Source organism: Amphibalanus amphitrite, unplaced genomic scaffold, assembly GCF_019059575.1.
Source record: "Amphibalanus amphitrite isolate SeventyFive unplaced genomic scaffold, NRLGWU_Aamphi_draft 000044F_arrow, whole genome shotgun sequence".
NCBI lineage: Eukaryota > Metazoa > Arthropoda > Thecostraca > Balanomorpha > Balanidae > Amphibalanus > Amphibalanus amphitrite.
The window spans coordinates 1,011,117-1,034,770 of record NW_024881540.1 but is presented as its reverse complement, the minus strand read 5'-3'; the positions used below and the strand labels follow the sequence as shown (position 1 = coordinate 1,034,770).

Genomic DNA, 23,654 nt, shown 5'->3' with positions numbered 1-23,654 from the left:
TACTAAAAGTTTGATGTATAGCTGCTCATAAACTTAACGAGTTTATAAACAGCTGGCGAAAAGGATTCTGTTCCCCTCCCAGCGGGGCGTGGGTTAAAGGAAATCACTCACGGACAAGCTCTGTCGCTGTAAGTACTTTACCACTGAGTGAAGAAATGCAAACAGAATCAACATCTTTTTCTTTCTCTCCCTCTCTCCTAGCTTCTAACTCGTTATCTCGTGGTGGTCCCATGAACGTGATAACCAAACTCAACACTTCGTTAATTAACAATACCTACTTCACAGATGAAGGAGTCAAGTAGGCTAACGTTTCAGTTTTCCAAGCGATTTTTGGCAGTTTCGTGAAGCGTGACGGGTCATTTTCCAGTCGCCAGTGCCGCTCGGAGGGTCATTTTCTAGTCGCCAGTGCCGCTCGGGGGGCGTGTCCTCCGGTAACGACCGTCGGCCGCCGGTATCTGTCATCAGATGACCTCGCTGTGACAGCGTGTCAGCCACTGTGCAAGTCAGTGGGCGTGTAGTGTGTCCACTGCCGGCAATCACGTGTACAGTTTCAGAAAATAGGAAATACAGCGACATGTAGACTTCCTTGAGATGACTTGACAATAATCTGACATGCATGACCGTATGTATATTTGTAAGTAATCCATGACCTCTAGCGGAGGACATGAACTGCCACTTTTTGCCTTCGATGATGTTCATATAATCGAAGGATTGAATAGGAATTCCAAAATACCAAGTTAATGCCTATACCGTTTCCTACATGATACCTAGCTTTGTCACCGGTGTAATGAATTGATTCCGTCGGGACCGGGGGTAAATCCCAACCATCGCAGCTCAGGGGGGGGGGGGGTTTCGCCCCCCCCGTCTAACTCCATAAACTAGTAAAACGCCTTTTGGGCGAAGTACGAGCGAGCGAGATAGTGAGCCCTGCACGTGCGGAAGGGCGAGAGGGTACTTCCAACGGGGCTTGTGCAAAGCACCCTTCTAACCGGTCGCTAGTGGTGTGCCAAATTTAAACGCAATCGGCTCAGCCGTTCCTAAGATCTGGAAGCGGCATTCTGCACGTACGCACGTGCAAACGGGGTCAAAACTGACTTTTGCACGGCACCCTACTAGCCGGTCCCCAACCGCGTACCAAATTTGAGCGCAATCGGCCCAGAAGTTCTCGAGATCTGGAAGCGCCCCTGCACGTGCGCACGTGCAGTAGCACCCTAACCGCAACACACGGGAATGCATTGCCTGGTGGGTGCCTACCTGTACGCCAAGTTTCAGCGAAATCGCCCCGGTAATTACCGAATTATTGAAATGGGAACAAATTTGGCACCTCTTCTTTTTTTATTTTGCACGTGCAGTGGGGGTCACTTACATATATCAAGAGTGTCCGACCTTTGGTAGAAGGGATGCAGCTACCCTACAAAAATTACAGCAAGACAAGCTCCCCAGCGGCTGCTGAGATATGAGCCTCTCAAAATCACTGTTTTTTGCAAAACAGCTTGAACACCCTTGACTTTTCACGTGGCACGTGCCACGACGGTCACTGAGATGTGTCAAAAGTAGTCAATTGCGGGTTAGAAGGGATGGGGCTACCCAGCAAAAAAAGACCGCAGGCCAATCGGTCCAGCGGTTGCTGAGATATAAGCCTTCCAAAAGCGTTACAGGCCGGGCCGGGCCGGGCCGCTCATACTGAGATTTTTCCGTTATATTGACCAGTATAACGCCTTTTGGGGCGACTAACGGAGCGAGCAGGGTTGCCAGACTTGGCGATATGTCGCCAATTTGGCGAATTTTGGAAGTCATTGGCGATAGAAGCACGGCGTTTGGCGATAGGCGATAAAACGTCAAATATTGGCGAATTTCCAGAGTTCGCCTCCAAATCGCCGAATATTATTTTAAAAAATAAACAAAACAAAGCAAAAAACATCGTTACGAAATGTTTCGTAATCTGATTAATTTAACCTTCCAACGTTTCATATTAGGCACTCAAATATATAATGTTCCTAACATTTAACCTAACATCCGAACATTTAATATAAATATAAAATGTTCCTGATGAAAATATCTTCTGAACCACATCTCGCACGACCTTTGCTCAGGGGTGGAGATATGTCAAAATGTCAGGGGGGTCCAGGCCGGGCAGATGGAGGCGGGCTGGATGCAGTACCATTGACTTACATAGCAGTAATTCGTTTTCAGGGGGCAGGGGGCAGGGGTCCTGCCCCCCGACCCCCCCCCCCGAGATCTCCACCTCTGCCTTTGCTATTTTATTTGGCGCTGGTTAAGGTACGCTGTTATGTAGATGAACATGAGAAACGAGATAGGTAAATCGTGAACTAGGAAACGAATCGTGAACACGGTTACACGAACGCCAACTTGCGCTGCTACGTATGCTTATACAGTGCATCCTATTTGGCGAATTTTGGCGAAATTCGAGGGGCGAATTTGGCGATAAGGACCATTTTGGATCTGGCAACCCTGGGAGCGAGCGAGAGGGTGAGCCTTGCACGTGCGAAATTTCGAGGGGGTACCTCCAACTGACTTATGCACGGCACCCTACTAACCGGTCCTTTATAACCGCGTACCAAATGAGCATAGGCGCGGGAGCCGGGGGGGCAGTGGGGGCAGCTTGCCCCCCAACTCTAGGGCCGTGGGGGCGGTGCCCCCACAACTTTGAGACGAAATACTGCACTTTTTTGCAAATGTTTTTCTTTTTTTGTTGAAAAAGCCAAGGGATGAAAAATAAGTGGCCTAAAACCGGTGAGAAAACTAGATTTGGGGGTACCCTATAGGTTCATCTCCATTATGGTGTGCCCCCCCCAGTCTGAAAGTAGTTCCCGCGCCTATGCAAATGAGTGAGTGAGTGAAAATGAGGTTTTAAGGCGTCCCTGTCCATTGGACATTCGGCCGCCTGTAAAGAATCTGTTTGCTAGAAAAATATCGAATTGCTAGAATTTTGATATTGCAAGTGCTCATTTACTTTAATTAAATGTGTGTGACTTGTGAGTTCTAAAATTTTGACCTTTAAAGTGCTCGGTAACGCGTTGTGGCTTTCTTGGGAGGTGAGTGGGATCCTGGGACTTAGTTACTTTACCTACTGTTAGAATTAGTTTTACGTTATAGTTACTTAAAAGGGTTGTTAAGATACCACTTTGTCCTCCATCAAGACAATAAATTCGATTTGGGATTTATTTTGCCATGGTGCCGGCACATGGCCTATACTCTTCACAAACTACACCATAGGTTCTTTATCGTGCGGGTTAGGAGGCAATCCCCACACCCCCTCTCACGCCGGGTGTCGCGTTCACCCTACAATGCCGGGTGGTGCATGGGCCTAAATAATTATTGTCTGAAGGACAAGACTGCATGGCCATTTAACAACTTTTAAGAGGTGAAGACCAGTTGGCCTCTCTTAATTTTGAATCTCTCCTGTCTGCGCGTGACTGGCACCAAGCTTGGGCCAGCGCACGGCTGAGTGGTGTGGTGAATGTCGGCCGGCGTAACTGGCACCAAGCTTGGACTAGCGCCCGGCTGAGTGGTGTAGTGAATATCAGCCGGCGTATCTAGCACCAAGCTTGGACCAGCGCACGGTTGAGTGGTGTACTGGGTGTCAGCCGGCGTAACTGGCACCAAGCTTGGACCAGCGCACGGCGGAGCCAGGAGAATTCTCGAGTGTGATTACCGCTAAGTCAACTGTTGGGATGTTGGGCACGGCACTTAACTGTTCGTTTATGTGTGCTTTAGAGTGCTCCTGTTAGCTTAGTGTCTTGTAAATATCTGAAGAGAAGTGCTAATAGCTCTGGGTGTCTGTCACCTACAAGCTGATCTAAGCTCAACGTTACGTTCTCCTGCCGAAGGCAATAATGTGTTGTCGGTGGAGGTTGAAGTGAGAGCACTCTAGCAGGATGTGTTGAACTGTAGGCACTGTGTTGACATTGCAGAAGGCACAAATGTTATATTGTTGTGGTTCTAGCCATGGTGCGTTGAGTCTGGTGCGTCCGGTTCTAAGTCTGGTGAGCATTATTTCCTTTTGCCTTGTGTTTTGTTTTGAGGTCGCCCAGAAGCCTAATCGGGGTTTGATTGAGTGCATGTGTGCTGGTCCTATCTCGTCCCATGTCGTTTGTCGTATAGTTGTATGTGGAGTTCGAGGATGGCCTTGCAGTCGTCTGCCGGGTACTGCATTGCAAGTGGTTCTGCTAGATGCAATGCACGGTATATAGAGAACTATGCAATGCTTGCTTTGCTAGTTTGTCTGCCTTTTCGTTTCCAGAGATAGAAGCATGTCCAGGAATCCAAAGAAATTTAATGTTTCGTTTTTCAGGGATAGAATTTTGAATGCGAGAAATGATGAAATGTGTTGGGCTTGTGGTGTTACTCAGGGCTTGTAAGACTGATTTTGAGTCGGTGCAGATTACTACGTTACTAAGCTTTTCATGGGTACATAGTTTGACGGCGAATAAGAGGGCCATGGCCTCAGCTGTGAAAATGGAGAAGTTATCCGGTAAACGTCTGCTTAATTCAAAGTGCGGAGTCGTCAGTGCAAAAGCTACTTTGTGTTCCTGTTTTGAGCCGTCAGTGTACATGAATGTTTTGTTTGTGCGCTGTGCTTTGTATTCGTTAAATTTCGACTGCATTTCTGTTGGTGTGATGTCTGATTTGTTTCCAGAGAAAAGATATTCGATTTTGGGTGGTGCCTTTAGCCAGAAGGGTTTTGCTCGAGGCCTGGGTGCCAGATCCGGTAAAGTATAAATTGCAGTTTAGATAAGCAGGTGCTCAACTGATCATTTAGTGATGGGTGTCGTAATCGGGAATGTCTATGACATCCGAGTCTGCTTATCGGCCGGAAGCAGTGTTGCACTGGGTGGTTCGGAGTTGTTTTAACGTTAATGGCATATCGGCAAAGTTGTTGCATACGTCTTTCCTGGCAATTCAACATGTTGACGTCGGCCAGAAGTGTCGTGTTTCGTGTACTGGGTATGGCCCCGGTTGCAATGCGCAGACATGTGTTCTGGATGGCTTCTATTTGTTTTATCTGGTGATCTGTTAGGCTTCCGTGATAAGCTATACTGCAGTACTCTAAAATGGGTCTGATGATGGCCTTGTATATTTGCAAAACCAGTTGCGTACCAAATTTGAGCGCAATCGGCCCAGCCGTTTTCGAGATCTGGAAACGACCCCTGCACATGCGCACGTGCAGCAGCACCCCAACTCTGGCACATGGACATGCATTGCTTAGTGGGTGCCTACCTACATGCCAACTTTCAGCGCAATCGGTCCAGTAGTTACCGAGATATTGCAACTACACTAGAATCCGCTTAACCCAGGAACGCCCAACTGGACATTTTTGTCCAACCGTGTCTCTCTGCAGTGCAGGGGACCCACAGCGTGCGACAGTGGAGCCATCTTTTAACAGCGGCCGGTACAAGTCGAGAAAGATCCAGCAAAACGTTTTAGAATGATTCCGAGCTTATCGGTCCAGTTTTGAGCGACAAGTCGAGCAGCCAAGTCGCTCGCTGGATTTAGACCCCAAATCGCGATGACGTCACATGACGAAAGGTAAGATGTCATGGCGCTGAAGTATTAGCCAGGTAAATTAACAGTGTATTCATGTTTGGGAGACTTTGTCCCATGTTTTGATGCGCTAGCTTGTTCTCCCAGTTGCGTTGCATGATCATTAGAAAAGAAATTGCAAAATATGGACAAAATTGTCCACGTGGGCATTGCTGTGTACAAAATAGAGCTGGCTTGCACAAATGCTTATTTGGTATTATCTGTTACAGCACTTTCAATGGCTCCATTCCTGTTTCAGACACAAGACAAAGACACTGAATGATGTCCTTGACATGGTTGAAGAAGATGCCAGCGGAGATGAAGCGGACATCATCCTCATCCCTCCAGAAGGTGACGTATCTGACGGCTACTCCGGACCGGAGGACGAAGGCGAGGGCGACCCCGACCATCCTTCTGCCCCCATCCTGAAGTCTGAAGCTGAACTTCAGCGTCGCAGGAGTTCAAGGACTGAGACCACTCACCAGCCTACCGCGCGACGTCATCAAGCTCATCACACTGTGACGTGGATGAAGCCAGCGCCTTCATCGGGAAAGCCTACCAGGCTTTTCCCTGAGGCTAACTTCAGCCAGTTCTCGGGGATGAGTCCAAACGAACTGGTAACACTCTTCCTTGGTGAGGAGATCTTCGACCTCACTATCAAGGAGAGCAGCCTCTACGCTCTTCGAAACGGACGCCAAGATCCACAGCTGAGCAGGGAAGACATCGCCATCTTCATCGGCATCCTCGTCCTCACTAGCTACCTGACAGCAGTGAACACCAGGTTCTACTGGCAAGAGGCTGCGGACACTCACAATGAGCTCATATGTCAAGCCATGACGCGCAATCGCTTTGACACGATCAAGCGGAACCTCCACTTCTGCAGCGAGGAAGATCCTGCTGACCGCTACTGGAAGCTCCGTCCGCTCATCAAAATCCTGCAGGTCAAGTATATGGAGCATTTTGTTCCGCAGCAAGCTATCTCCCACGACGAGGCCATGATCGCCTACTTTGGGCGACACGGTCTGAAACAGGCGATCCGGAACAAACCGATCCGTTTCGGATTCAAGGCCTGGGCACAGAACACGCCAGACGGATATCTCCTGGCGTTCGACTTCTATCAAGGAAGGGGAGTCGCGGAGCACACTGACGACAACGTTCAGCTTGTTGGAAAGAGCGGCGCCACCGTGCTCGATCTGCTGGAGCACATGAAGCAGGAGTTCCGCGAGCTGCCCTTCCAGTTCTTCGTGGACAACTATTTCATGTCCATCCCCCTGATGCAGGAGATGACGAAGAGAGGATACGACGTGACAGGCACGATCCGGGAGAACCGCATCCCTGGCACGACTGGCCTCAGTGCGACGAAGGAGTTTAGGAAGAAGGAACGAGGCATGCACCAGGCTGTCACCAGTCGGGACGGGAACGTGATTCTCGTCAGGTGGCAAGACAATGCACCCGTCACTCTGGCCTCGACATGCTACGGCGATGTTCCCCCAGGCAAGGTGCGCCGTTACAGCCGTGTGCAGAAGCGACATGTGGAAGTTGACCGCCCTCATGTTGTCGGGAAGTACAACGAGATGATGGGCGGAACTGACAGGATGGATCAAAATGTCAACCACTGCAGGATCGCCGTCAAGGGCAAGAAGTGGTGGTGGCCGATCTTCACATGGCTTGTGGACACGGCAGTCCACAACGCCTGGCGTCTTTACTGCCGCGCTGGCGGCACGATGACTTATGTCCAGTTCCGTCGCGAGTACGCCTGCACCATCCTGCGACGATGGGCCAGGGGAAGCAAGCCCATGATGAACCGCAACCTTGCGGCTCCAGGATCCGAGGCCATCCGCTTCGACGGGATGGGACACATCATCATCAAGGCCCCGTCACGGGGGACCTGCCGGAATGAAGGCTGCACGGCGAAGGTGGGAACCAAGTGCGTGAAGTGTGCTGTGTTCCTGTGCGTCAACTGCTTCGCCGGCTTCCATGGCGTCGCCCAGTGAAAAGATGTTCAGGTTTCCACTGGTGGACGCCCGGCGATACCCCTGCCAAGCAGCGACAGTACTGATGGCCCCAATTTGGGATTTGTCTCAGTTTGCTGCTTGATCTTAAATTCGTTGATTGATAATCTGGAGTGGCTGGATGTCACCGGTGTGTTGACAACATGAGCATGGAGAGCAAGTTGACAAGGAGAGCATGTTGACACTCTGGTTGATTTTTTAGAAATACACTTGCTTTTTAGCTGAATGGAGTTTTTTTTTACAGAAAACTTAAGTGGTCTGGTGTGGTTTGATCTAATCTTCCGCAAAGCACCATTTTTGTACATGGTAATGCCCATCTGGACATTTATGTCCAGTGCTATATGTCGAAAACTACAAAAGGTACAGTGATAATTTCTTCGGCTGTTTACAACACTAGTATAGGGGGGCAAACATGTGAATTTTCTTTGGAATCGGAGAACTTTTTTTCTCTGGGCACTGGGGGGTTAATAAATCCTCGGATAATAAATCCAGGCGCTTATTGTGGCCGCTTGAGCTGTTCACGTATTTTCTACATAGATAACCATAGTTAATAAATCTGCTTAACAAATCCACGAACTCCGCTTAATAAAGCCACTTGGGAGTTTCGAAGTCCGTAGTGACGTCTCCCCACTCGAAATGTGGCATCCAGCCCGCTGCCAAAGAACCGCTCTGGAGCAGTAGCGGCGGAACACCTTCAATTAAGGTGGGGGGGGGGGCACTGCCGACTTTTGGTCCCATTCTGTCCATGAAACGCCCATAGGGCTAACGTTAAAATGTCAAAATCAAAGGGGGCCCCGGTGCCCTCCCCGTTCCGCCGCCTATGCTCTGGAGCAGCGGTCAGCAGCAGTTGGAGTTCTAAAACAGAAGTTCAGGGCTATAAAAAGCGCTATCAACATGCACCTCAAACTCTGAAACGCACGCCTTTATAAATTAGGCTGCATTACGAAAGTCAAATTATTCGAGATCCGCACCCCCGCGACCCCACCGATGGCGGAGACCCTTGTCGCTTTCATTCATAGGTGGAGAATTGTCAAAATGCCAGGGGGTGCTTTTACTGGCGGATCCAGAGCTTGAGCGCGGGCGGGGGGCACAACAGGGAGGGGGCCAAACTTAAGGTACCCCCAAATCCTGTTTTCTCATTGGATTTAGGCCACTTATTTTTCGTAACAGCCCTGGCACGATGTTTTTTTTAACTTTTAAACTTTAAAAAAGCTTTTTTTTAACTTTTTAAACTTTTTTAAAAAGAAGTTGTAGGCCACCTAACAGGGGCTTTTTCTTTCGGCACCTGAAGCCTCTATGGGCCCTAAGCCTCTCTGGGCCCTATGTGGGGCCATTGGAAGTCAGGTTAACCCGCGCGGGGCTGGGGGGGTAAATTTTACCCCCCCCCCTCGCGAATTTTTGCGATATCTCAAAAACGGCGGCGCGCAGCGCCGCCAAACTTTCAGTACCTTTTCTTACATCAGTTTGACACGTTCCCTGGAAATTTGAGCGAAATCCGTCGGAAAATTTTTGAGAAATTGACGTTTTAGTGACGTCATGTTCGCCATTTTCGCCTCAAAAACGCCAAAAGTTCAAACGCCGCTAACATCTTCATTTTTAAAGGAATCAAGACGTAACAAAAAAGGATATACGTAATTCTACTTTGTCTATCAAATGGCTATCTCGGTTTTTTCGAAATTTTGGATTTTGGCCCAAATTTTTTCAAAAAACTGACTTTTTTGGGAAAATAGCTATAAAATCCAAAATTTTGAGTGTATCGAAAAAACCGGAATATATGTCAGAGAACTGGTCTATGTGCACCTACACACCAAATTTTAGAAGAATCGGTTCAAAAATGTGGGAGTTATTCAAAATTGTATGACGTCACGACACACAAAATTTTTGAAAAATGACTTTTTTGGAAGTTCTAGACCTCGTACGGAAACAAAAATAGCACCATTCGATTCGCCGTGAAAAACTGCATCAGATAGACACCTTTTTAGGCCTTAACAACCAACTTCAAAATTTGACCTCACTTGACCTGACCTTGACCTGACCTCGGCCTGAAATTCATCCAGAGGTGGTCCATATCACTTATTGAGTGTGCCTATTGAATTCTATGAGTAAAATGACCCATAAAACATGTGTCGCACAGGCCCTTTTCTATATTTTGTTTTTGGTGACCTGACCTGACCTGACCTGACCTTGACCTTGACCTCTGAATGATATTGTATGCAACGAATATTGTCTTGGTAGCCTAAGAACACGTTTTGGGCGATCAGTCTCAGTCCATGACTCCATTCTTCGGCAACTACGGTGCAAGGCCGATACTGTAGGAACTTGCAATTTGTACCCTTGACCTGACCTTGACCTTGACCTCAAACTTAAAATTAAGTACATGTTTTTAGTTGTTCGTGATGAGATCTTTCGATTGGCGTTTGAATTTTCCAAATCGGACCATTAGTTCGGGAGATAACAGGGGGGGGGGGTAAAATTTACCCCCCCCCCCAGCCCCGCGCGTTCGGCTGGAGACCCCAGCCCCGCGCGGGTTAAGGGGTGACCCACAGAGTTGCACGTGACCACACGGTGCCGACTGCCGGCACTCCGCAGGAGATCGTTTAGGGCCTCAGAAACTCGTCTTTTCTGTCAGAGGCCAGCGAAACCGCTCAGAGATTTGCGCGGGCCCTAAAAGATCTGCGCGGAGTGCGGACCTTCGGAGACCTGCGCAATATTTGCCCTCAAAGGTCCACCTGGGGCCCCTAGAGCCTGACGTAGGGCCCCTTGACATGGGTGTGGCCCTCAAAGACGGCTGAAGACCCTCGCCGGCACAGGCCATTTTGAGTCCTTCGACGGCACAAGGGGGGGGGGTTGGTACGACCCCCCCCCCCTCGCGTTTGGTCCCTGATCGAGCTAGAGCTTCGCGGAAAAAACGAGCGTGTTGCCCGTCACGAGAGGAAGCCGATGATACCCAATTTTAAGGTCCTAGGTCATCGGGTGACCTTCCAGGTCAGGTCAATGACCCGAAAACCGGGAAAATCGGGACCTGTTAGAAAGTCGTAAAGTGTGGCTGCTGTGTGGTTTTCCGGGGTGCTGATCACGAATATCGTGTTAGTTTTGATCATAGATGATGTCTTTAAGCATTTAGACCAGGTCGGGTCAGGTCAGGTCAGGTCAACCGGTAGGGGTTGTGACGGGTATTCGTAATACGTGTCAACCGCCTCGGACAGCTTCGTAACATGTTACGAAGGCACCAAAACTACTTCGTAAATGTTCAAATGGTTGCTAAATTCGAATTCAGCTCCAAAAACTAGCCTAGAAACATGTAAAACTCGAAAAAGTGAACCGAGGTCACCCGAGGTCACCAAAGGTCAATGACCTGACCTGACCTTCAGGTGACCTTGACACCCACCCTAATGCATGGGAGCAACATCAAATCACATGTTTGAACGTTTGAAACCACAAAAAGCTTGCAAACGCGCGGCTAATGCGAGCCGACATGCGCCGAACCGCGATTTCGGCCAAACATGGTCACAGAAAAGAGGTCACAGGTCAAAGGTCATTGGGGTCAGGGTCATGAAATTTTCAGGGTAGGTGTAGAATTGATCAATGCGAGGGTACTGAAAGTTTCGTCGCGATCGGCCGCTTTTTACGCGAGTTATTCGCGAAAAACCTTAGGGGGGGTTGCATCACCCCCCCCCCCTGTGCCGGCGAGGGTTAAAGATATGTGGGTCTTTAGATGCATGCGTCTGGTGATTGACTTGGGTTCTTCTGAATGGTTCTGAATGTTATGAGGGAGCAATTTCTCAGATATCAGCTAGGGCTCTCGGGGACTGCTTTTGAGCTTCAAAAAAGCCTGTGCGGGGCCCTTGGGGCGCATCCGGTGTCCTCAGGAGTTGGGTGCCTGTGTGCGGCGTCAAGAACCTGACGGATCTCTCAGGAGCCGGAGTGGGTAATTGGAGACCCCGGCCCCGGGAGAAGACTCGGCACTTAAAACTTCGACGGGCCAAAGGGCCGGGCGTCAGGGGCCCCTAAGCCCAATGAGGATGGTAGAGGACAGGTGCTCCCTGTGCCACCCTTGGCTAGGCCACTTGCCCCTTCCTCCGACCAATGAGCCAATGAGCGTCGAAAATAACTATTACATGCTCTCTTTTTCATCCCCAGGGTAGTCAAATCCTTACCTCATTCTTCAAGGACTCTAAAAACCTGGTCCGGGCTAGACCCTTGACGGTCACCTCTATCCGAAGCGTGTAGGTAGCTCCCCTAGAAGCGTGCTCAGGTGCGGTGTGAAAGCATCAGTGGGTCTGGGTAAGCTGTTTATCATGGCGGGCTCAGCCGCCCAGCAGTCCCATTCAGCCCCATGCAGGGCCCTGCATGCAGGTTGGCCGCCCACTGCCCAGTGCCCGGTGTCCCCAGGCCTGTCTCTCCCTATATTATCATGCTCCCGACTCTGCAGTCTGCAGTGGCGCAGCCAGGGGGGGGTCAGAGGGTCAGCTGACCCCCCCGAAATTTCTGTCAGGGGCCCGCTCGAGAGAGAGAGAGAGAGAGAGAGAGAGAGAGAGAGAGAGAGAGAGAGAGAGAGAGAGAGAGAGAGAGGAGAGAGAGAGGTCCTAATCTAATCGGAAGAGCCCGCTTCGAGAAATCCCCACTGCGACACCTCGGGTGAGGGGTCGGCCTGGGGCCCCAGGTGGACAGGGCCCGGGCCCCCAGGAGAACAAGCCCGGCCCCTGGGTGGATGGGACCTGGGCCCCCTGTAGATGGGTCCGGGCCCCCGGGTGGATAGGGCCCGGGCCCCCCGGCGGATGGGGCCCCGGTGGATGGATCCGAGCCACCGGGAGAACGGGCCCCGGGTGGACGGGGCCCGGACCCCCGGGTCCCGCGAGAACGGGTCCAGGCCCCTCGGGTGGATGGGGCCCGAGGCTCCGGGAGAACGGGCCCGGGCCCCCTGGGTGGAGGGAGCCCGGGCCCCCGGCTGGATGGGGCCCGGGCCCCCGGGAGAACGGCCCTGAGCCCCGGGTGGACGGGCCCGGACCCCCGGTTGGATGGGGCCCGGGCCCCCTGGGTGGATAGGGCACGGGCCCCTGGGTGGATAGGGCACAGGCCCCCGGGTGGATGGGGCCCGGGCCCCGGGAGAACGGGCCCGGGCCCCTTAGGTGGATGGGGCACGGCCCCCCGGGTAGATGGGGCCAGGGCCCCCCGATGGATGGGTCCGGGCCCCTGGGAGTACGGACCCCAGGCCCCGGGTGGACGGGGCCCGGGCCCCGGCTGGATGGGGCCCGGGCCCCCTGGTGGGCCGGCCCCGGAGCCCCGGGTGGACGAGGCCCGGAGCCCAGGTGAACGTGGCCCGGGCCCCCGTATGGATAGGGCTTGGTCCCCCATGTGGATAGGGCCCGAGCCCCCGGGTGAATGGGGCCCGCTAGGGTGACCCGCTTGCTTCGCAACGCGAATAAGGGGTATTTTCGATCGGTGGGCGTTTGGTTGGTCTTGTGTCTGTGGGTTATGTATCCATTACGGTCGATTGCCTTTTGACGGCTAAGCATTTTGGTTTTGGGAAAAAATATCCATCGCATCGAGGTGCTCGTGTCTGATAATAACCATGCGTTCTACTATAGAACATGCCAAGTGTATTTCATGACATAGGTTGGCGTAGGTTATTGAAGAGTGAAAGCCATCGATGAATTACTATGTAGAGGTTTGAAACATTTATATTCTTAAGAATATTGTTGCTCGTCATGCAAAAGCGATGATTGGACCTTGGTCACAATTGAATGCTCTTCCAATCTATGCCCATTTCAATTGTCAAACATACCAGGTTATGTAGCAAAACCCCTGTAATTAAGTAAGTCATAAGCAAATGCTATTTTCTCCAGCAATTTGTTCCACCTTGTTTTTGATCAAATAGCTTTTCACAATTTTCCCATGAGAGGCGGTAGGTACATTTCTCTTGCCAACAAGCGTTGTTTGAACCCGCTCCGTCTGACAGTCACCCAAAAATAGCATTAAGTCCAAAATCCGTCCAAAACGTCAATTTTTCAAGCATAAGTGCCCTCACGGGTGCACGTGGCGCGTGCCATCCCTGCACCGCACACCATTCGATAGCCCGTTCGATTCTCATGCACGATACTGTGTTCCTCGTGCCGATCGGACCCACGGTTACCGAGATACTGCACGGGGACCGGACCCGTGTCGGGCAAGTTGAGCCATTGTCGCCCATTTTTGCAAGCCGATTTATGCATGTAAAGTCTATGACGCGAATTTGCACTTTTTGAGCACGCGCCATGTGCTCACCACCGGCCCGATCGAGCTGTGACTCTTCACAGGCACGTTACCCATCCTTGTTCTATAAGTTGCGCGAATTTCAGCGCACTATGGAAGTTACGTCGCGATCAGCCGCTTTTTTACGCGAGTTCTTCGCGAAAAAACCTTAGGGGGTTGCATCAACCCCTCCCCCCTGTGCCGGCGAGGGTTAAAACTTCTTACGAGCGAATTCACGTAATGAAGAAGAATAAAAGCACAATCTACTACAGCAGCCAATAGATGACTTAGGACAGGCACCTGGGACTACTTTTAAATCTTGTGCGACAGAAGCAGGCAACAGTTCCGATTGCATATAATATGCTATGCATATTGCGGAATTGGGGCTCATATCGGACTCGAAAGATACGAAGTCATACGTCATAGTAACATATTTCTGTCGTGGTCAATTTGCGTAAAAAGTGAAGACCGGGTGATTACCGAGCTACTGTTCTATGCAAATTTTCTGATTCAAACTCGCTCAGGGTTATCGTGCAGGTAAAGGGGGCCCGCCCAGCAGAATGCGTATGAAATATGGAGAGATTCTGAAAAATGGGTGGGGGCCCGCACACTAGGGGGCCCGCTTTGGAAGCGATGACCCCCCCGAAACGAAATCCTGGCTGCGCCACTGGTGGGGGCCCGCACACTAGGGGGCCCGCTTTGGAAGCGATGACCCCCCCGAAACGAAATCCTGGCTGCGCCACTGGCAGTCTGCAAAGGTCTCGCAAGATCGAAAGAGCCTAACCTTGCAAAATAAAACAAAGAAGCATCAATATGAGCTATCATTGACGTTGATAAAACGTTTTATGTAATATGTTCTATCTAACATGGAGCGTTGCTATCGCAGCCGCAACCAGTCACAGCAGTTGCACTGGGTTAATCTAGCAGCAAAGTAACTGATATTCGCGAATCTGCTGCTGGTAGACAGGCCTTCTCCGTTCCTCGAGGCTCGAATATGCTGCTTCTGGGCCTGGTACGATTTAAAAGTAAGCCCTCTTCAGCCGACATTGCTAAAAAGGCAAAATAAGAACTTGAGTCGTGTTCTTGTCGCTTGTCCCCACTTGGGATGAGAGGAACAATGAAGTGTATCTGGCATATTATGTCAAGATTTGGATTGAATTTGATGCGAAAGGGGCTAAAGTTAGTCTGGGCTCAGAATCCAACTTTTGTTTCATGCCAAAAGCAGCAAATTCGGAAGCTGCGAATGCCTGTCTAACAGCAGCAGATTCGCGAATATCAATCTGCTGCTAGATTGACGAACGTGCAACTTTTTGCAAGGTTAAAAAGACAAATTTCTTCAAGATGAAAATTATTTACTATTGAAATAAAATATATCACAAAAAAACATGTCAAAAACGTCCAAATGAAATCAGCTTTTGCAAAACCATTAATTATCAAATGCTTTCTTGAAAATTGTACGTATTTCTTTCCTCTGATAAATGGAAAACTTTAATATGGCGGGATAACATATGGCCCATACGGCTAGTCAGCTCATTATCATGTGGGCTCTCGTTTAGTGACTGAAACTAAACAAGACTGAAACTTTAGCTGCTTAACAATATGTCCGAGGAAACGGTACCTAAAAGAGCTTTCACCGACACCGCAGAGAGTTTTGTCGCTGAACAGCAAGAAAGCATCTACGATGATCAGCCCGATACGAACCGGCGCCAGTTCGCTCCACTGGATGAGATCATCCCTACCGACGCAACTTCGTCCCTAAAGAGGCAAATTATAGCTGAATCAACTAACATCTTCTCCGGGAGCTATGACCCAGCAGCGATAAGATGTGTTCTGGTATCTCTTGACGAGTCGGACCTCCGTGAGCTCAGAGCGCAGCTGCATGCGGCACTGCAGTCAGCTGTCCCAGCTGCTGCCGGGCGCCCACTCTGTCGGCGGGTTCAGGGCAATGTTGCCGGCCTGGCAGACGACTGCTGGGCTCTCGGATACTCGGCATCGCAGGGCGTGCTGACTCAGCGGGCCAACGGAGTCACCCTGAAGCCGGCCGGCCGTGTCCCACTTCCGCCACCCGGTCAGGCGGCACCCAGCGCGGACCCTTCAGGCTCCAATGCCGCTACCTTTGCTTCGCTGGAAGCGATAATTGCAAACCAACTACGTCTAGAACAGTCAGTCGCCCAGCTCAGCCAGAATAAGGCTAGTTTAGAAGCACGTGTAAAGTTTATGGAGAACGAGTCCACCAGACTGCGAGAAGAATGTTCAGCTCGAGACTCGTGTATCACCCAGCTGGAGCTGCTGCTTGACAGAGGACTGGACAGAATCTTCGCAGGTGAGCAACCTCCAGCACAGGCCTCTAATACGGGGCCTCAAGCGGCCGCTGAGAGGCAGGAAAACTCAACCGGTCCTCCCGGGCCACCGGACTCTTCCCCAAGTGCCACTGTGGGAACAACTCATGAACCTCAACTCGGAATCAGCGCTGTGGCGAGAGAAATCGCATCCGGAATCGACCTGCGCAGTCTCGGAGGAGCTATCGCTGCTGCGCTTCAGTGGCGTGCAGGAGAGTCTGATAGTGACAGCGAGAGCGACCAGCACCCACCGTCCGCCAACCCAGCGCGCAGCCGACCTCGTGGGTCACATGTATCGCGTGATCCCCGTGCTACCGGTGCCACACCTACCTCGGTCGAGGGGTCTGCTGAGCTGGTAAACTACGGTCATGTTACAGGATCTGGACCAGCATCTGCCCTCATCCTGGATACCTCGCGGCCCCCGGCTAAAAAAGCAAAGTTTATCCTGCAGGGGTTCCGCCCGGATGTAGCTGACCGGGATGTGAGAGAGCTGGTGTGGGCAGTGGTTCAAAATCTGCACGATTTCCAGCGTCTACCGCACCACGACGGTACTGCTCCCGCGACCAAGGCGTACTTAATTGAAGTAGATGCTGCTGACGAGGGTAACGTCTTGAGCCCCTCTCACTGGCCAATAGGCCTCATCGTGCGCCGCAAGGTCACGCCGAACAACAACGGAACTAGCAGACGCAAGTTTCGATACAACAGACCAGCTTTCGGCCGCGGTGTACGTCCCACGGTCAACTCCGGAGCTGCACAGCGTCAGAACCCTGCCCCTGAAGGTGCCCGGCCGCAGCATCATGAGTACACGACCAGACAGGAGCCGTATGGTCACAGGACGGACCGCCGACCATCCACACGAGCCGCATGGTCCAACAGCGCCGTCACTGGACACTCACACGGACACAGTGAGTGGCAGACTGTCCCAATCAACCGCCGTCCCCATCGCCGGGACGTCGCAGATCCTGAACCCCACCAGCAGCTCGCTAGAGAATGGCGCCCCTCGTATCAACAGAGCTCCTGGCAGAACCGCTGGAAGCCCCTCGAAACTGACGATCGGTACATATAACTGTGAGGGGTTTCTTTCAGCCGCGCATTACGTCGCTGATAGCTTACTATCCACTTGTGACATCCTATTTTTAGCAGAAACATGGCTGTCTCGCGCAGAGGAGTCCACCCTTCCCAACGTCGTCTCGAGGCTGGCCGCTGCAGAGTTTCACTGCACCCAACAGTTTGCCATGGAACTGCCTCCACGAGCTGGCGAGGGCAGGCCTCGTGGTGGGGTCGCTTTGATCTGCCGTCGCTCCGGTGGACGCAACATACGTGAGATAGATTGTGACGATGCGCGGCTCTGTGGAGTCACTGTTTTAGCCGAGGATATGCCAATTATAAATGTCATTGGCTGCTATATGCCGTTTTGGAACGCTTCAGAGAACATTGAGGACTACGCGAACACCGTCAGTAAGCTAGATACTATCGTCTCAGCGCTCTTGCGTACTGCACCAGTTATTGTTGTCGGAGATTTTAATTGTGCGCTACCTCCGCTGTCTCCTGAAGTGCGGCATCCTCTTTGGCACCACCTGCAGGGATTCAATCAGCACAGTGAGATGATGCAAGAATTTCTAGATCGTAATGACCTTGTGATTGCCGAATTCCAGTTTTCTCAGTATATGTGCGATACACATACGCTCGTGGGTGGCTGTCAAACTCACATAGACCACATTGCTATTCCACGACATGCTCTATCAGGCGTACAAGACTGTTTGATTTTGCCTCCAAACGAAGACAACTTAACCCGCGCGGGGCTGGGGTCTCCAGCCGAACGCGCGGGGCTGGGGGGGGGTAAATTTTACCCCCCTGTTATCTCCCGAACTAATGGTCCGATTTGGAAAATTCAAACGCCAATCGAAAGATCTCATCACGAACAACTAAAAACATGTACTTAATTTTAAGTTTGAGGTCAAGGTCAAGGTCAGGTCAAGGGTACAAATTGCAAGTTCCTACAGTATCGGCCTTGCACCGTAGTTGCCGAAGAATGGAGTCATGGACTGAGACTGATCGCCCAAAACGTGTTCTTAGGCTACCAAGACAATATTCGTTGCATACAATATCATTCAGAGGTCAAGGTCAAGGTCAGGTCAGGTCAGGTCACCAAAAACAAAATATAGAAAAGGGCATGTGCGACACATGTTTTATGGGTCATTTTACTCATAGAATTCAATAGGCACACTCAATAAGTGATATGGACCACCTCTGGATGAATTTCAGGTCGAGGTCAGGTCAAGGTCAGGTCAAGTGAGGTCAAATTTTGAAGTTGGTTGTTAAGGCCTAAAAAGGTGTCTATCTGATGCAGTTTTTCACGGCGAATCGAATGGTGCTATTTTTGTTTCCGTACGAGGTCTAGAACAGGGGTGGATTTTTATATTAACCCTCGCCCGTATAGGGGGGGGGGTCGAACGGACCCCCCCCCCCATGGTTTTTCGCGAATAACTCGCGTAAAAAGCGGCCGATCGCGACGAAACTTTCAGTACCCTCGCGTTAATCAATTTTACACCTACCCTGAAAATTTCATGACCCTGACCCCAATGACCTTTGACCTGTGACCTACTTTTCGAGACCATGTTTGGCCGGAATCGCGATTCGGCGTATGTCGGCTCGCATTAGCCGCGCGTTTGCAGACTTTTCTTGGTTTCAAGCGTTCAAACATGTGATATGATGTTGCCCCCATGCATTAGGGTGGGTGTCAAGGTCACCTGAAGGTCAGGTCAGGTCATTGACCTTTGGTGACCTCGGTTCACTTTTTCGAGTTTTACATGTTTCTAGGCCAGTTTTTGGAGCTGAATTCGAATTTAGCAACCATATGAACGTTTACGAAGTAGTTTTGTACCTTCGTAACATGTTACGAAGCTGTCAGAGGCGGTTGACACCTACTAGGAATACCCGGCAGGACCCCTACTGGTTGACCTGACCTGACCTGACCCGACCTGGACTAAATTCATAAAGACATCATCTGTGATCAAAACTAACATGATATTCGTGATCAGCGCCCTGAAAAACCCCATAGCAGCCACACTTTACGACGCTCTAACAGGTCCCGATTTTCCCGATTTTTGGGTCATTGACCTGACCTGCAAGGTCAACCAATGACCTAGGATCTTAAAATTAGGTATCATCGGCTTCCTCTCGTCACGGGCAACACGCTCGTTTTTTCCGCGAAGCTCTAGCTCGATCAGGGGCGAAACGGCAAGGGGGGGGTCCAACGGACCCCCCCCCTTATACGTTCGCGGCTGGAAAAACACCAATACGGGCGAGGGTTAAGTTGGGGTTGCACGTGCAACCCCAACTTTGAATTGTGCAACCCCAACATCGGTTTGTGCAACCCCAACTTAACAACTGAAATAAATCGGCGGGCGACTCGAATGGTGCCGCCTCCATAACCCTGAGTCATCCCAAAACTCTATGCCACACGTTGACTTGGCACCATCTTTCAAAAGAGCGCTACCCATCATGTAGGCAATAGTCACCCCTCAACTATCTAGTGTAGTTGCCGCCTCCTCAGACCTCAAATGTAGGTGCCGCTCCCTCGAATGTAGGTGCCGCCCCTCGAATGTGAGTGCCGCCTCTCGAATGTAGGTGCCGCCCCCTCGAATGTAGGTGCCGCCCCTTCAAATGTAAGTGCCGCCCCCTCGAATGTAGGTGCCGCCCCCTCGACTGTAGGCGCCGCCCATTAAATGTAGGCGCCATCCCCTCGAATGTAGGTGCCACCCCCTCGAATGCTGGTGCCACCCCCTCGAATGTACCTAAATGCCGCCCCTCGAATGTAGGTGCCGCCCCCTCGAATGTAAGTGCCGCCCCCTCAAATGTTAGTGCCGCTCCCTCCCTCGGATGTAGATGCCGGCCCTCCTCGAATGTAAGTGCCGCCCCCTCGAATGTAGGTGCCGCCCCCCTCGAAGATTGGTGTCGCCCCCTCGAATGTAGGTGCCGCCCCCTCAAATGTAAATGTCGCCCCTCGAATGTAGGCACTGTCTCCTCGAATGTAGGTGCCGCCCCCTCAAATGTTAGTGCCGCCCCCTCGAATGTAGGTGCCGGCCCTCCCCGAATGCAGGTGCCGCCCCCTCAAATGTTAGTGCCGCCCCCTCGAATGTAGATGCCGGCCCTTCTCGAATGTTGGTGCCGCCCCCTCAAATGTACCTAAATACCGCCCCTCGAATGTAGGTGCCGCCCCCTCGAATGTAAGTGCCGCCCCCTCAAATGTTAGTGCCGCCCCCTCGAATGTAGGTGCCGGCCCTCCTCGAATGCAGGTGCCGCCCCCTCGAATGTAGATGCCGGCCCTCCTCGAATGTAGGTGCCGCACCCTCAAATGTTAGTGCCGCCCCCTCGAATGTAGATGCCGGCCCTCCTCGAATGTAGGTGCCGCCCCCTCAAATGTTAGTGCCGCCCCCTCGAATGTAGATGCCGGCCCTCCTCGAATGTAGGTGCCGCCCCCTCAAATGTTAGTGCCGCCCCCTCGAATGTAGGTGCCGGCCCTCCTCGAATGCAGGTGCCGCCCCCTCAAATGTTAGTGCCGCCCCCTCGAATGTAGGTGCCGGCCCTCCTCGAATGCAAGTGCCGCCCCCTCGAATGAAGGTGCCGCGCCGCATGCATAGGTGTCATCGGTCATCCCATAAAATGTAGGTGCCGTCCCTTCGAATGTAGATGGCACCCCCTAGGGTGTAGTTGCCGCCCCTAAGGCCTAGTTGCAGTGCAGCCCCCTCAAATGTAGGTGCCACCCCCTAAGTGTAGGTGCCACCCCTTGAAATGAAGGTGCCTTTCCCTCACATGTAGATAGATGCCGCCCCCCCCCCCATGCGTGGGTGCCGCCCCTCAAGTTAGGGTGCTGCCCATAAAAGGTAGGTGCCGCCCCCTCAAGTGTAGGCGCTGCCGCCTCAAGTGCAAATGCCATCGCCGCCCCCTCTAATGTAGGTACTACACTCCTCTCAAGAGCTTGAGCTGTCACAAGGCCGTATAGAGCTGTCGGACATGCAAAAATGACCAGTTAAAAAAAATCGTGGATTTCGATTCCTGGTGCGCCGCTCACCGCTCAGTGGGGGGGGGGGGGGTGGTGCCCAGTGGAGGTCGCAGGGGGGCATCAGGGCCATGGCCCCCAAAGACAAATCAGGGGCCATCATATAATTTGCCCCCTTAAACCACCGATGGGCCCCGATGGGCGTAGGGGCCCTGGCTCTTACCCGATTGTCACGAGGCTCAAGAAACCAACGCCAGGTATTATGTAACAGCCTCCATACCGGTCTTTGAGTATCCTTGACTTCTGAGGGCGCTTCAGTGGCCTTCAAGGGCCCACCTTGACCGATGAGGGCCCACATCGACCGATGAGGGCCCACATCGACCTCTCGGGGCCCTCCACTGGCCCTTGAGGGCCCTAAAGCGGCATCAGGAGTCCCCCAACCGGCCTTTGAGGGCCCCACACTGATCTCTTGATGGCCTCATTTCTGTCTCTGGGGTTCAGGACTGACCTTTGGGTGCCGGTCACTAAGAGCCCGCATCGACCTCTGAGGGCCTCAAACTGGCCTTTGAGGGCCCTGTACTGGTCTCGAGGGCTCCCAAACTGGTCTCTGGGGGTCCACGCCTCTAATGGCCTCATTTCTTTTTCTGGGGGCCCAAGACTGGCCTTTGGGTGTCCCCGAGGGCCCGTACTGACTTCTGAAGGCCCGATGCCGGTCTCAGTCTAAGGGTCCACATCGGTCTCTGAGGGTCCTATGCTGACCTCTGGGGCCCAACACCGACCCATGCTGGTCTTTTAGGGCCCCACACTGACCTCTGAGGGCTCCACGCTGGCCTTTAACCCGGCAGTTGCTGGGGTATTTCGCCACCCACCGTTTGCTGGGGGGGGGGGCGTTAAACGCCCCCAGCCGATAACTCGAGAACCAATAGGCGCAGCGAAACGCACGAGGCGGCAAACGAAAGAGCGCGACGAGACGCTTCAGATGAGTACTTAAAAGTTGAATTTTGAGGTCACAGGTCAGGTCAAGGTCAGGTCAAACACCTGAAATCGGGCTTTCAGTAGCATGGACTTCAGGACTTCGCAATGGGCGCCTCTCGTCATAAACTCTTTCAAAACGGTGCACAATCCATCATATAAGGCCTACAAGAGTGTCAGCTCCATGTAGGGGTCAGTCAAGCATAGGTCAGGGTCAAGGTCAGGTCAACCGGGTAGGCACATATCCCCGAAAATCAAAACTGATATTCGCAGCCTGTGACACATGTTTTATAGGTAATTTGGGGCGTAGAACACGATGGTGACATTCATTTTATCATATGTGTACGTGTTTGGCTCAAAAAGTTCAATTTAAGAAATGCATGTATCATGGTCGTGAAGAAGTCACGAAAAATTGCCAAGCTTCAGCTCAAGATTATGGAAAATACGGAACGATAATCAATAATCGAAGATAGCCATTTGATTGATCATGGTATTGGCAGTCTAATAGCGTTTACGGCATGTCTGTATGTCTATTCTGTGATTTTATATGATTTTTTGAACATATGCCGTTTTTGGTGGAAACCTCAGAAATCATGACGTCACTAAAACCTCGATATCTCAAAAATTTTCCGACCGATTTTTTTTGAAACTTTGTCACAATAAACTTCAATCAATTCCCTACAGGTACCAAAAATTTGGCGCGCCTGCGGCTCGCCGTTTTTATGCTATGGCCCGGCGAAAAAAGTGGGGGCGTTTAACGCCCCCCCCCCCAGCAACTCGCGGGTTAAGATACCACACCGGCATGTGAGGGCCCACGTCGGCCTCTGATGGTTCCAAACTGCCCTTTGAAGGCTCTGTACTGGTCTCTGAGGGCCTCACACTGCCGTTACGGACCCACGCTGGTCTTTTGAGGGTCCAAACTGGTCTCTGACGGCCCAAACTGGCCTCCTAGGGCCCAACACCGTGGCTTCGGATGGCCCAATTTCTGTCTCTGGCGGACAAAGACTAACCCTTGGGCACTTCTGAGGGCCCGTACTGGCTTTTGAAGGCCCGATGCCGGTCTCTTAGGACCAACATTGGCCTCTGAGGGCCCATCCTGGCTTTTGAGGACGCTCTGTCCGGTCTTTTAGGGCCCCATACTGACCTCTGAGGGCTCCACGTTGGCCTGTGCCCTGTAGAAATCACACTGGCCTCTGAGGACCCACGTCGGCCTCTAATGGTTCCAAACTGACCTTTGAAGGCCCTGTACTGGTCTCAGAGCCCAGAGGGCCCTAAACTGGCTTCTAAGGGTCCCAAACTGGCCTCTGAGGGCCCCAAACCGGCCTCTAAATGTCTCACACCGGCTTCTGATAACCCCATTTCTGTCACTGACACCCAAGGCTGGCCCTTGTCCCTTGGGTGCCTCTGAGGGCCCCGTACTGGCTTCTGAAGGCTCTATGCCGGCCTCTGAGGACCCATGACGGTCTTTAGGGGCCCTGTGGTAGTGTGCTCCTCGATTGTCTCCCTGGAGCCGCCTCTGCGATGACTTGCCCGCCGGCGCATGGGCCGACGGCT

At 52.0% G+C, this 23,654-nt stretch overlaps 1 protein-coding gene across 1 annotated transcript; it reads left to right on the top strand.

The window, feature by feature from the left end:
- Positions 1-5,837: 5,837 nt before the first annotated feature.
- Positions 5,838-7,538, top strand: LOC122377386 (piggyBac transposable element-derived protein 3-like). The gene has a single exon (XM_043357342.1). It carries the CDS (start codon positions 5,838-5,840, stop codon positions 7,536-7,538), a length of 1,701 nt encoding a protein of 566 aa, XP_043213277.1.
- The last annotated feature ends 16,116 nt before the right edge of the window (positions 7,539-23,654 follow it).

Excerpts from the sequence above, each read along its gene's own strand:
- LOC122377386 (XM_043357342.1), top strand. The coding sequence starts at position 5,838 with ATGGTTGAAGAAGATGCCAGCGGAGATGAAGCGGACATCATCCTCATC.